Source organism: Etheostoma spectabile, chromosome 5, assembly GCF_008692095.1.
Source record: "Etheostoma spectabile isolate EspeVRDwgs_2016 chromosome 5, UIUC_Espe_1.0, whole genome shotgun sequence".
Classification (NCBI taxonomy): Eukaryota; Metazoa; Chordata; class Actinopteri; order Perciformes; family Percidae; genus Etheostoma; species Etheostoma spectabile.
The window spans coordinates 10,421,011-10,433,705 of NC_045737.1; the positions used below are offsets into that span (position 1 = coordinate 10,421,011).

At 39.6% G+C, this 12,695-nt stretch overlaps 1 protein-coding gene across 1 annotated transcript in view; it reads left to right on the plus strand.

The window, feature by feature from the left end:
* The first annotated feature begins 6,496 nt into the window (after positions 1 to 6,496).
* LOC116689694 (E3 ubiquitin-protein ligase NEURL3) overlaps positions 6,497 to 12,695 on the plus strand; it is an 8,262-nt gene continuing 2,063 nt past the window's right edge. Inside the window, exons 1-3 of the mRNA XM_032516285.1 lie at positions 6,497 to 6,635; positions 10,533 to 10,885; positions 11,777 to 11,936. Of these exons, the coding sequence (XP_032372176.1) occupies positions 6,608 to 6,635; positions 10,533 to 10,885; positions 11,777 to 11,936 (541 nt within the window). The 5' untranslated portion in view covers positions 6,497 to 6,607. The remainder of the gene's footprint in view (positions 6,636 to 10,532; positions 10,886 to 11,776; positions 11,937 to 12,695) is intronic.

Consider the following 12,695-nt stretch of genomic DNA (forward strand, 5'->3'; position numbering starts at 1 on the left):
TTTCGTAAATAAATAAATGTTCTTCCTCACGTTTGGTCCAGTGAGAGTCTGGAGACGCGTCTCGTTCTGTCCATTCGGAAGTGATCATTATTATGTTATTTTTTATTTTATGTTATTATTATAATGCACCATGAGTATGAGTGCGATGATTAAGACAGAAGGGAGGTGTTCATCTTTTCTTATCAGGGCTGTAAAACTTGTTTTATCAAACGAGGGAAACCAAGAGGAGTTACTCAGGATTATAGCTATGGGGTGGAGGGGGGGGCATTAGGCTCAGTCCACAGGATTGGAACCGGAGGTCGCTGTTTTATCCCCTATGGACCAAAGTATAGAGTGTGGACTGTAGCTGGAGAGATGCCAGGTCACTGCACTGAGCAACACCCACACCCCCTCTGTGAGTCTGTGTGTGTTGTGTGGTGTGGTGTGTGTGTCGTGTGTGGTGTGTTTTGTGGTGTGGTGTTTGTGTTTGTTGTCGTGTGTTTGTGTCTGTGTTTGTGTGTTGTTTGTGTGTGTGTGTGAGTGTGTTTTGTGTGTTGTTTGGTGTGTGATGTCTTTGGTGTGTGTGTGTGTGTGTCTGTTGTGTGTGTGTGTGTGTGGTAGTGGTGTGTTTGTGTGTTTTGTTGTGTGGGTGTGTGTGTGTTTGTGTGTGTGTTTGTGTGTGTGTGTGTGTGGAATGAGTCTGGTGTGTGGAATGGTCTTGTGTGTGTGTGTTGTGGTTGGATGATGTTGGTGGTGTGTGTGAGGGAGTCTTTGTGTGTGTGTTTGTTGTGTGTGTGTGTTGTGAGATGGTTGTGTGTGTGTGTGTGTGTATGTGTGTGTGTGGAGTGGTGTGTGTGTGTGTGTGTGTGTGTGTGTGTTGTATATGTGTGTGTATGAGACCCTGTAAGGGAACACTTATGAAAAGAAGTGGAGTCTATGGAAGTTACCACAGTCACTGGAAGCGTTCAGGAACATGATACTACAGTAGTATACTCCCAAGAAATACAACACGGGGGGGGGGGGGGGGGGGGGGGGGGGGGGGGGGGGGGGGTGGGTGGGGTGGGGGGGGGGGGGGGGGGGGGGGGGGGCTCTTGCCCTCGAAACAACCAAGCGTGTTAATCAGCGACTAAGCAATTAAATTAGCATACTTCTTCTTTTTGTATTTCGAGACTTAAATCTTGTCTCAAGGGAGGAAATACGTGTCTCAAACCACCAACCATTAAAAGTAAGGACTAAAGGATGTTTATCTTAGTGAAAAGGGGCCTCGGAGGAGGTTCCTGAAGAGGTTCTGGACTACTGTGGGGCCCTATCATGAACTTATCACCGCAGTCCTTTCCATTGTTTATAATCAGAACCGTAATAGACCATGATGAGAATCTGGAGCCTGGGTCTGTATTGGTAGAGACACAGTCTCCTAGCTTTTTGCAGAGCAATTAACATAGGGGGGTGTATACTTATCCCTGTATTTTAACATAGGGGGTGTTACTTATCCCCTGTATTTTAACATAGGGGTGAACTTATGCCCCTGTATTTTACATAGGGGGTGTATACTTATGCCCCTGTATTTAACATAGGGGGTTGTTACTTATGCCCCCTGTATTTAACATAGGGGGGTGTATACTTATGCCCCTGTATTTTAACATAGGGGGGTGTATGCTTGTGCCCCTGTTTTTAACCTAGGGGGGTGTATACTTATGCCCCTGTCTTTTAACATAGGGGGGTGTATACTTATCCTGTATTTTAAGGAAGAACATATATTTATTTATGATACATTATTCATTCACAAAGAAATTTGGTGTACCTAAAAGACTGTATTTTCCTATATTTTTTAAATTAAGGCATTAAGATCAATTTCAAAAAATGTTTTTTTATTCCTCTTTTTCATCAACTTTAGCCTGGGGGTGGGGGGGGTGGGGTAAACTTTCACAAGCCACTGTGTGTGATATTTGTGGTTAACCTGAAAGCGATTTTACATATTAAAACTCACTTACTTACGAATCCTATCAATTAATCTGCTGAGTGTTTCCTCGATTAATGGATCAGTTGTTTGGTCTCTAAAATGTGAAATATGGATCCGTGTTTTCCCCCAAAAAGCCCAATTTGACGTCCTCAGATGTCTCATGTTGTCCACAACTCAAAGATATTCAGTTCGCTGTCCCAGAGGACAGAAGAAACCAGAAGATATTCACATTTAACAAGCTGGAATCAGAGTATTTAGACTCAAACTGATTAAATCATTATCAAAACAGTTGCATTTGACATCTAATCGGTTAATCTGTGCAGCTGTAGATTAACATATTCCTGCTCTGCAACACATGCTGAAACATGTCCGATAACTGCAGATATTTCCCCGACGGGGTGGGATTTCTGCAGAACAGGCATGTGACAGTTACTCATTGTCAGAGAGAAGTTAGTAACTTTCCAAGAGCGGTGATGTCATCCTGGATATCCATTCATGTCGTTATCCTGTCACATGCTCGGAGCTGCCAGCCAATGAGAGCGTGAAGAACCGAGCGTGTGCGTCCAGTAGAGGGCGACAAAGCTCGGCACGCACCGGTGGATGATTAACCGGCAGCAGGAGAGGAAAGTTTTAGATCTGGAGCTTTGTGTGTGTGATGTCTTATCTCTTACCCCCATGTGGGAAGTTCCCCAGAATCCACTGAGCCCGGCAGGCTCCATAGACCATGGTAGTCCTGGTGGTTTTCCATGACAGGGTGAGGACGGGGACTTCGGTGTTCCTCTGAAGGGAAAGTCTTATTGCCGCAGAAGCATGAAGTCAGATCCTTTAGTCTCACAACATTTAAAAAAAATGAAAATCAACACTTTTATTGACGTTTTTTTAATCAATGTTTTTTACTTTTTCTTACATTTATGTCCCCTTTTTCCAACACTTTTTTTTTTTATGTTTTCAACACTACGTAACACCAACTCATTAACTTTAGTTTTACAGTCAATTTTGGAATTTATTATCAATAAACCTCATTTATTGGCAATTATCCCTAATGTTTGAGTCAGAAAAGCAGAAATTAGGAATTATTGAGACTAAAATTAAAGGAATGGATGTTGATGATAATCACAGACTGGAATATGTCAACTTTTACTCAACACTATTTCAACAACACTTCCATTTGTTTTACAATGCTATAAAATAGAATAAGACCCAAAATTAATGAAAGTAGAGATTTGTACTTGGCAAAGAGCGTTGGAATCAATCATGTTATTTTAGGGAATTAAAATATATATAGAACATTGGTGTGTGTGTGTGTGTGTGTGTGTGTGTGTGTGTGTGTGTGTGTGTGCACGCGTTTGTGTGCGTGCGTGTTTGCGTGTGTGTGTGTGCGTTTGTGTGTGTGTGTGTTTGCATGTGTGCGTTTGTGTGTGTATGTGCGTGTTTGCATGTTTGCGTGTGTGTGCGTGTGTGTATGTGAGTGTGTATGTGTGCGTGTTTGCGTTTGCGTGTGTGTATGTGTGCGTGTTTGCGTTTGCGTGTGTGTATGTGTGTGCGTGTGTGTGTGACTTTTTCATCTCATCAATAGAGTCTTATTTGCAAAATAGATTTCTCTCCTGTGAAGCACTTTGTGAAGTTGGGTGAAAACCTCACATGTCCTCAGCTGTTGTTTTTCAGGATATTTACTTAATATGCTCCTACTAATAGCTAGGAAAATCATAACTGTAAGTTGGAGGAAAGCATCTTCACAATGGGCTCAGAGACTGAGACAAAGAGTACTTCACTTTAACTTTTTTTTTTCTGAAAATGACCCCTATTATCAGTTGTTTTCTCAATTGAGCATTCATTAGATATTAACGTAATTAATTATTAACGAAGTCTGATTGATTTATAACGCTGACATGCTTATTAGATAGCTGCCTGTTCTTTTGAAGTATGGACGCCACTGTAAAGCTACTCAAGACGGGCTTCTCTCATTGGTCGATCCGTGGTGTATCACATGATGAATAAGTGGGACCCTGATCTCATCAGAGACGGCTCTCCTTCTTCCTCTTCTTCCCTCCTCCTCCTCCTCCTCCTCCTCGTTCTAATCCCCCTGTCTCTCCCTCCTCATAGTTTTTTTCGATTGCTTGATTTTTTAAAGCATAAAAAACATATTTTGTTAACATATCACACAAAAAACACACTCGTTCCATCAGTTTGAACCAGTTACACACTGCCGCTAATTCTAATTCTACTTCTCAGTGATTAGAGTACTGTCAATGAAATACACAGAGAAAGTACAAATATACAAAAAAACACTACATACGGCCAATGCTGCAGACTGAGGAAAATATCATTTATTTCTGTCCATATACCAAAGTCAGTCAACATGTCAACATGGAGAATCACAACAACAGGTCCCGGTTCCCATGCAGCTGCTACAGTAGTAGCATGACAGACACATTAAATACTATATCTGTTAAAAAAGACCTGGGGACCTGAGGACACCACAGACTGGGGACCTGAGGAGACTGGGGACCTGAGGACACACAGACGGGTAGAGGGGGACCTGAGGCACCAGACTGGGGACCTGAGGACACCACAGACAGGGGACCTGAGGAGACTGGGGACCTGAGGACACCACAGACTGGGGACCTGAGGAGACTGGGGACCTGAGGACACCACAGACTGGGGACCTGAGGAGACTGGGGACCTGAGGACACAAGACTGATGAAGGGGACACTGAGGAGACATGGGGACCTGAGGACAACACAGACTGGGGACCTGAGGAGATGGGGACCTGAGGACACCAAAGACTGTGGAGGCTCTCCGGACAACCTGAGGAACACCAGACAGGGGACGAGTAGACTGGGGACCTGCAGGACACCACAGAGGGGACATGAGGAGACTGGGGACACTGAGGACACACAGGACAGGGACCTGAGGGACTGGGGACCTGAGGACACCACAGGACAGGGGACCTGAGGAGACGGGGACCGAGGGACAACACAACTGTGGTTGTGCTCTCCCGACCACCTGGAGTACCCACAGGTACATGGGACTGAGGAGATTGGGACCTGAGGACACCACAGACTGTGGTTGTGCTCTCCCGGACCACCTGAGGACACCACAGACTGGGGACCTGAGGACACCGCAGACAGGGGACCTGAGGACACCACAGACTTAAACATGGCCTTAAAACCCCCCTTTTTAGGGGAGCTTTGATTGAACTCTTGCCCTTTTCCTTATTGTTTTTGTTTATTTTATTTTTAATTTTCATACTTTCCATGTGGTTTTATTTTAGCACTTACCTTTTGTTATCATGTAGAACTTTGGGATTTGCATAAATATGAAGTGCATTACAAATTAAATGTATTATTATTATTATTTCCTCCACTCAGCCCCCCCCCTCCTGACTCCTTTCCTTTCGGTTGAAGTGGTGAACTTACCTGCTGCGTTTTGATATACTGCTTAAACCTGAATGTTGTGTCAACAATAAGCGATTATGTGTTCATGCACCTGATGGCTCGCAGGTCGTTGGACAGCTTTGGAAATGCAGGAAGTGACATCATGATTCTGTGTGTAATGAATACAAGTGTGTTTGTGTAGTGTTTTGCAAATCGTTGCGTGTATTTTTTTTGTAAACAGTGTGAGGCTGACGTTACATTGGTGCACATCTGGGCCGATGTTTTGCTGCTTTAGTGTAAGTTTTTGATAATTATGTTTTGATTTCTGTGTGTAAGCGAATGGTAAAAACTGGAGCCATTTTGTTGTCTTTGCTTAGACCTCCCTCCAAAGCGCGATGAAGGAGGGTCTGGATGCACTACACAGCATTCGGAGGATATAGACGTACCATTTTAGAGACTTAGATTTTTCTTTATTAATCTTTTTGGGAAGATTCCCGCAAGGAAATTTGATTTTTTTGCAACACAAGTGCATCACAGTGTGAGAACGTGTTTAACGGCCTCGGAGAATTTGGCTCAGAGAACGAGGTTCAGCGTTTTAGCAATTCAGAAGAACTGTGTGATGATTTCTTCTGGCTGGATGAGCCAAAAAAATAAAAAATGAGTTGTGCTTATTAGAGAAAGGAGCCTTTATTGAAGCGGATTTTATTTGGTGTCTTATAAATCCACGAGGGCTCGGCACCGTGTGCATGACACAGAAATAACGAATCAATCAATCCAAAGATATGTGCCACTTAAAATACAGGAAACACAAATCCCAGTGAGTGAGTTAGTTAGTGTAAAGTTGTGCATTTCCTACATATCATCAACACGTTTTCCTTCACAAGACCATGAGTAATATTGAAAGTGATACTTGTTGAAAGAAAAGCAAAGATCACACACACTCAGTTTTTATTTGACACCTGTTGTCCAACAACGTATAACTCCAGTGTGTCATCGTAAAGTTTTGTCATTCCTAAACGGAAACTTAAAGAGACAAACGTTGGCTCCCTGCCAACCCACCCTCCCCTTAAATCAGGTAAATTTCCAAACTTTTACTCCTCCCTCCCCCCCCTCCCTCCCTCCTCCTCCCTCACTCCTCCTCCTATTGTTTTCCATGTGATGTAGGAGGAGATGTTTGTGTTTTGAAAGCAAACGTGCTCCACGTTAAAGGCTCTCCAACTCTCCTGCTTCGTGACAAATGAACCAAGAAACGTACGTGAACACATGAAGAAGAGAGAGCTGCTTCTGCAAGATGGTGAACAAGAGCAACGGGAACTCTGGTGAGACATTTAATCTAACCATAACCCTAACAGAGAACTGCATAACACCTGCAATTAATCCTTATACTACATTTAAAGGAAGTAACGTGCAATTTTACATTTAAGTGACACAAAAGTTAGAGAAAATTACTTTTGTGTAAGTGGTTTTTTAGCTGGTTGACTTTATATTTATTGCCGTAAAGTGTGAAATGAAGCAGATAACTCGAAAATCTATATTGGAAAAATAAACTAAAGTGTTTTATTGGAAATGTTCAACTTGTTGCTGATGAGTAAAACAGTTTATTTTGCTTAATGCTACACATGTGTGAGTCCCACCTGCCAAAGGTAAATCCTTGTGTTTGTGGGTTATCATTTAGAAACTTTTAATAACCCTCCTGTTGTCCTCGGGTCAAATCTGACACCTTTAATAAATGTCTATATCTGAAATATGAGTTTCTTTTTAACCAAATTAGCATAAAAAAATGGATTGCATTCCTTCCAACGCTCTTTGTAAATACAACTGATCACTTTCATTCCTCTAATCTTAACTATTAGTCAAAACAATTCATAATTTCTGCTTTTTTAACTAAAATATTAGGTATAATTCTATATAAATGAAGGTTATTGACCATGAATTTGAAAAGGTAGTGTAAAAATAATAAGGTGTTGTGAGTAAAAACTAAAAAAAGTCTGAAAAAGGGACAAAAAGTCAATTTTGTGTCAGTTTTTATAACCCCGGAGGACAACACAAGGGTTAATCCCAATAAATGGGCAGTTAATCGTCAGCTTCCCGTCCATATTGTCCAAAAATATTAAAGATGCTGGAAAACACATGTTAAAAAGGTATGGGGACAGTTTAAAATACCTCAAATTAGAACCAGACTGATATGTCGGCTGTCAATATATTAGGCATCTTCCAAACTATCGGTATCAGCATTTCTAATGGGCGACAAAATAATATTTAAAAAATAAAATAGAAATAATAAACACCTTTCAGCCACGTTCTGAGCGTTGCTGTTGCACAGTCTGTCCACCAGAGGACGCTCTACAACGTCCTTGCTGACAACTCTGAGTTTTGTTGTTGTTGTTATTGTGTTTTTGTTCAAAGGACTTTAAGTTTCATATCTCAAGTTTGTATTTTTATACATTTTATTTATCAGAGCTTTAATATTTTGATGTTCTGATGTGATAGTATAACAAATTATTATCAAATTATTATAGTAAGGGGAACATCAATACAAACTACTAATACAAATAACTTATGTTAGGGAAATCTGTTCATGTTTTGTAACGAGTTTCTGGATTTCTTTTTAAAAATACACATCAGCCAATATACCAGAATATCAGATTTTTAAATCACCAATTATTTCTGTCAATTTCGGCCTCAAAAATCCTTTATCAGTCGGGCTCAGACTCAAATCATCAGACAAGATGTGGTCAGTGGATCATTTTCTCTTTCTCAACCCCCTGCTTCCCCCAAACGGAGCCCAACGTCCTTCTGCTGACCTTCAAAAGTCTTTGCAACGACCCTTTACTTTGCTGTGCAGGCGGTTCTGGTCCTGCACAGACGAGCCACTCCGCCGCAGATAAAAGAGACATGTTATGATTGGAGACACGTGTTCATGTTTTCATGAATCTCAAACCTCCGCCTGCGCACCTAAAGTGAAAGCGACAAGAATCGAAAAATAAAAAGTGTCAAAAACATCGAAGAAGCAACGAAAAGCACCACAAATAGTGACAAACGTCAAAAGTGTTGAAAAAAAAGGACAAAAAAGTTTCCAAAAAATGAAAAACATCAATAAAAAGCATCAGCAAAAGTGTTGATTTTCAGGAAGACGGGAAGACAACCCGAGAGTTAAGGAAAAAAATAATAATAATCACATTTGAGAAGCCAGAATCAGTTTTACTTTACAGTTACACTTTGAAAACAACGTTACATTTCCTATTGTTGCCTGTTATATGCACCTTCTGTTTCTTTAAACGTAAAATAAAAAGTGTCAAAAACACAGAAAAAGCAACAAAAAGCACCAAGAATAGGTGGGCCAAAATAATATAATGAACCGTCCTAAATCGATATGCGGACCGGATCAACATGTGACAGGACCCGGGTTTGGCCCTCGGGCCTTGAGTTTGACACGTGTGCCTTAAACTGAAAGCTCCCGAGCTGCTTTCATTAATTCCAGGTGTGTTGGCGTTTTAATTCCAGGTGTGTTGGCGTTACATTTCCTATTGTTGCTCGTTATGCACCTTGTGTTTCTTTAAGGTGGGTTATCTGTATCATGGCGGATATTTAACCATAAAGCTCTTTGGCTCAACGTCTGCTGCTTTAAACGTGAAAACGTCCTTCATCGTGAATAAAGATGGCCGAGTGCTGCGGCTCAGTGGTTAGCGCTTCTGCTTCACAGCAGGAAGGTTCTCGGGTCGAATCCAGGTCGATCTGTGTGGCGTTTGCATGTTCTCCCCGTGTTTGCGTGAGCTTTCCTCCCGCTCTCAAAGACATGCATGCTGGGTAACTGGGACTACGGTTGAGAGTTAACACTGGCACATTTATAGAAATGTTGATTCATGTGCATTGTCCTTATCAAATAACTAAAGAACTGAATCCTCTAGACTTATAGTCAAGATGTATTATGTATTAATATGTAATAATGAAAGTAGCATGCGTGCTTTCACTTTAGAGTCTAAAGTGAAAGCACGCATGCTACTTTCATTATTACGCGTCTAGGGTTTAATCTTGTGTTTATATCTCACACACGTGCCTGCGCTGTGGTAAAGCAATGATTATTAACATAGCGTGTGGTCGTAAAGTTACCTTGATGATATATCATGAGATTAAATTATTATATTTTAGGATGCAGCAGGTTTATTGCAGGTCAGCGTCGGATACAGGCAAGATTATTATTCCCTTTTTCTTTTCTGTACAATAACAACAACTCAGCAGCCCCAGTTGGAACTGTTGGTGCAGATTGTAAACACATCCGAGGGGAGACGGGGAATGTGGTGATAAGAAACTGGAGAGCCAATCAGAAGAGCCGAGCGGGGAAAGAAACATTTCCTTCTCAGCTCATCCCACACATTCTTCCCTCAGACGCCTCAAATAGATCAGATCTGCTCCGAAAAGACGCTGCCGCCCTCAATCTGAACTTATTACTCACGTCTTCTACTTTCATGTAAAAAAACAATACTTTTCCACATTAAAATACAGTTTGTAGCTTCAATTTTACACAAAATGTTGTGTTTTTTTGGGGAGGAATATTTACACCTGTAAAAAACACATTTCCTCTATTCACTATGTGTTTACACTGTATTAAACTTGAATACAGTTTAGCTATTAAATACAAATAAATGAAAGAAATACTGTTTAGCCATTAAATAAAAAAAATAAAAAAAATACAGTCAAGCAATTTAATAAAAAATAAAAATGTAAAAATAAAATACAGTTAAGCAATTTAATAAAAAATAAAAATATAAAAATAAATACAGTTAAGCTATTAACTAAAAACAAATTTAAAAAAAATAAAAAATAATACACTTAAGCTATTAAATAGAAGATACATATTTGTGAAATTATTACACATTTCCGAGTATATTTTAACAGTTTTAAAAATGTAATTATTGATTTATCTGCCTGGTTATTTTTCTTTTTTTTTCTTGATTTCTTTCATATTTAATCAATCAATCGTTTAACAGTCTAAAAACAAATCTGCAAAAAAATTGGAAGGAAATAATGTTAATTCACAGTAACAGTGGCAGTAACAGTTTTGAGTTTTTTAATAATTTTTTTGATTTTTGGCACTCACAGGTAGTAAATTACAACGTTTGTTTCAGTATTTAAAGATAAAATCTGTAAAAATAAATCCTGATGATTGTGTAACATTAGTTATTTTTAACCGTGTGTGTCTTTGTTTTTCTTTGCAGTTGCCGGGTCGGAGGCGTCCCACAGGTGCGGCGTGTCCTGCCTGGGCCCCCTGACCTTTCACCCCCGCGCCGTGGGCGACAAGGTCACCCTGAGCCACGGGTGTCGCCTCGCCGAGAGGACGCCCGGCACCTTCAAGAACGGCCTGGTGTTCAGCAGCCGCCCGGTGAGGGTCCAGGAGAGGCTCCGTCTCCGGGTGGAGCGAGACACCTTCCTCTGGCACGGCGCCCTGCGCGTGGGCTTCACCACCGTCCCCCCCACCGCCAGATCTCTGCCGCTGCCCGTCATGGCCATCCCCAACCTCACCGACGTCCCCGGACACTGGGCCGGTCCTGTGGACGAATCCCACTGCCAGGTACGGGTAAAAAAAATATATGTATAGCAGCTTTAAAAAAAATAAAAATATGTATATAGCAGCTTTAAAAATATATACATATATATATATATATAGCAGCTTTAAAATATATATAAAGCAGCTTTAAAAAGAAATGTATTTAGTAGCTTTAAAAAATATATATAGCAGCTTTAAAAAAAATATATAGCAGCTTTAAAAAATATATATTTAGCAGCTTTAAAAAATATATATATTTAGCAGCTTTAAAAAAATATATAGCAGCTTTGAAATAATATATAGCTTTAAAAAATATATATATCACTTTAAAAAAATATATATAGCAGCTTTAAAAAAAATTATTAAACAGCAGCTTTAAAAAATATATATATCAGCTTAAAATATTAAATTAAGCAGCTTATAAAATATATATGCACTTTAAAAAATATATATCCAGCTTTAAAAAAATATATAGCTTTAAAAAATATATATCAGCTTTGAAAAAAAAATTATATATATTATATAATATATATATATATGGGCATTAAAAAAAATTATTATCAGCTTTAAAAAATGTATATATTATATATATATATAGAAAGCCAATGTTCAAAATATAAAATACAAAAATTCAAAAAAATAGGAAAAACATCCATACAATAATCATTTTTCTTGTTTATCCGGAAGAGCTTAGTAATAAAGTTGTAAAATCATATTTTAGTTACTTTACTATTGATAAATATAGATAAATACTGTATACAGTATATATATATAAAATGCTTGTGTAAAATGGGCTTACGCCCCTGAATTGAATCAAATTGAAATCACATCGTGGCAGATTTTGTGATATCAGTAAATATCGTATAATAAAATTGAATATGGTGATAAAAGTGTGTGATTATCCCCCCCCCCCAGGCGGGTTCGGAGCTGCAGTTCTGGGTCTCTAACGGAGGCTCCGTGTACGTCTGCAGCAGCAACACCAAGGCACACAAGCTGCTGACGGGGGTGGACCTGAGCCGGCCGCTCTGGGCCATGATCGACGTCTACGGCCAGACGCGCTCCATCTCGCTCCTGGGTACGTGCTCTCTCTGTACACAACGATGATGTCATGTGTCGCTGTGAGACGTTCATGGTGCAGCTGGTTTTTCTGGTTCTGGTTCCTTTCACACTGACAGTGGCGAGTGATTGAATGACAGCAGAAAAGAGGATTTTAATTAGTTAATAGTCAACTGTTAAATTAATTGCAGACTGGTTTGACAATCCGTTTTTCAATGAGTAATTTTTTTAACCCTCGTGTTGTCTTCCCGTCAAAATTGAAAATCAACACTTTTGTTGACGCTTTTATGAATGTTTTTACTTTACTACGTTTTTGACCCTTTTTTCAACACTTTTGAGCTTTTTTTCAATGTTTGTCACTTTTTTTGACGTTTTCAACACTACATACACTAACTTATTACTTTAGTTTACAGTTATTTTTGGAATTTATGGTCATAAACCTCATTTATAGAAATTGACCTAATGTTTGAGAGTAGAAAACAGAAATTAGGAATTATTGAGACTAAAATTAAAGGAATGGATGTGATGATAATCACAGACTGGAAATATTCAACTTTTACTCACACCTATTTCACAACACTTCCATTTGTTTTTCAAATGCTATAAAAATTGAATAAGACACCAAAATTAATGAAAGTAGGGATTGCCCTAGACCAACATGAGGGTTAAAGAAAAAAAGTGAATATGTTCTAGTTTCTTCTAGTTCTCTCCTCTGGGAGAGTAAACTGAATATCTTTGAGTTGTAGACAAAACAAGACATTTGAGGACGTCATCTTGG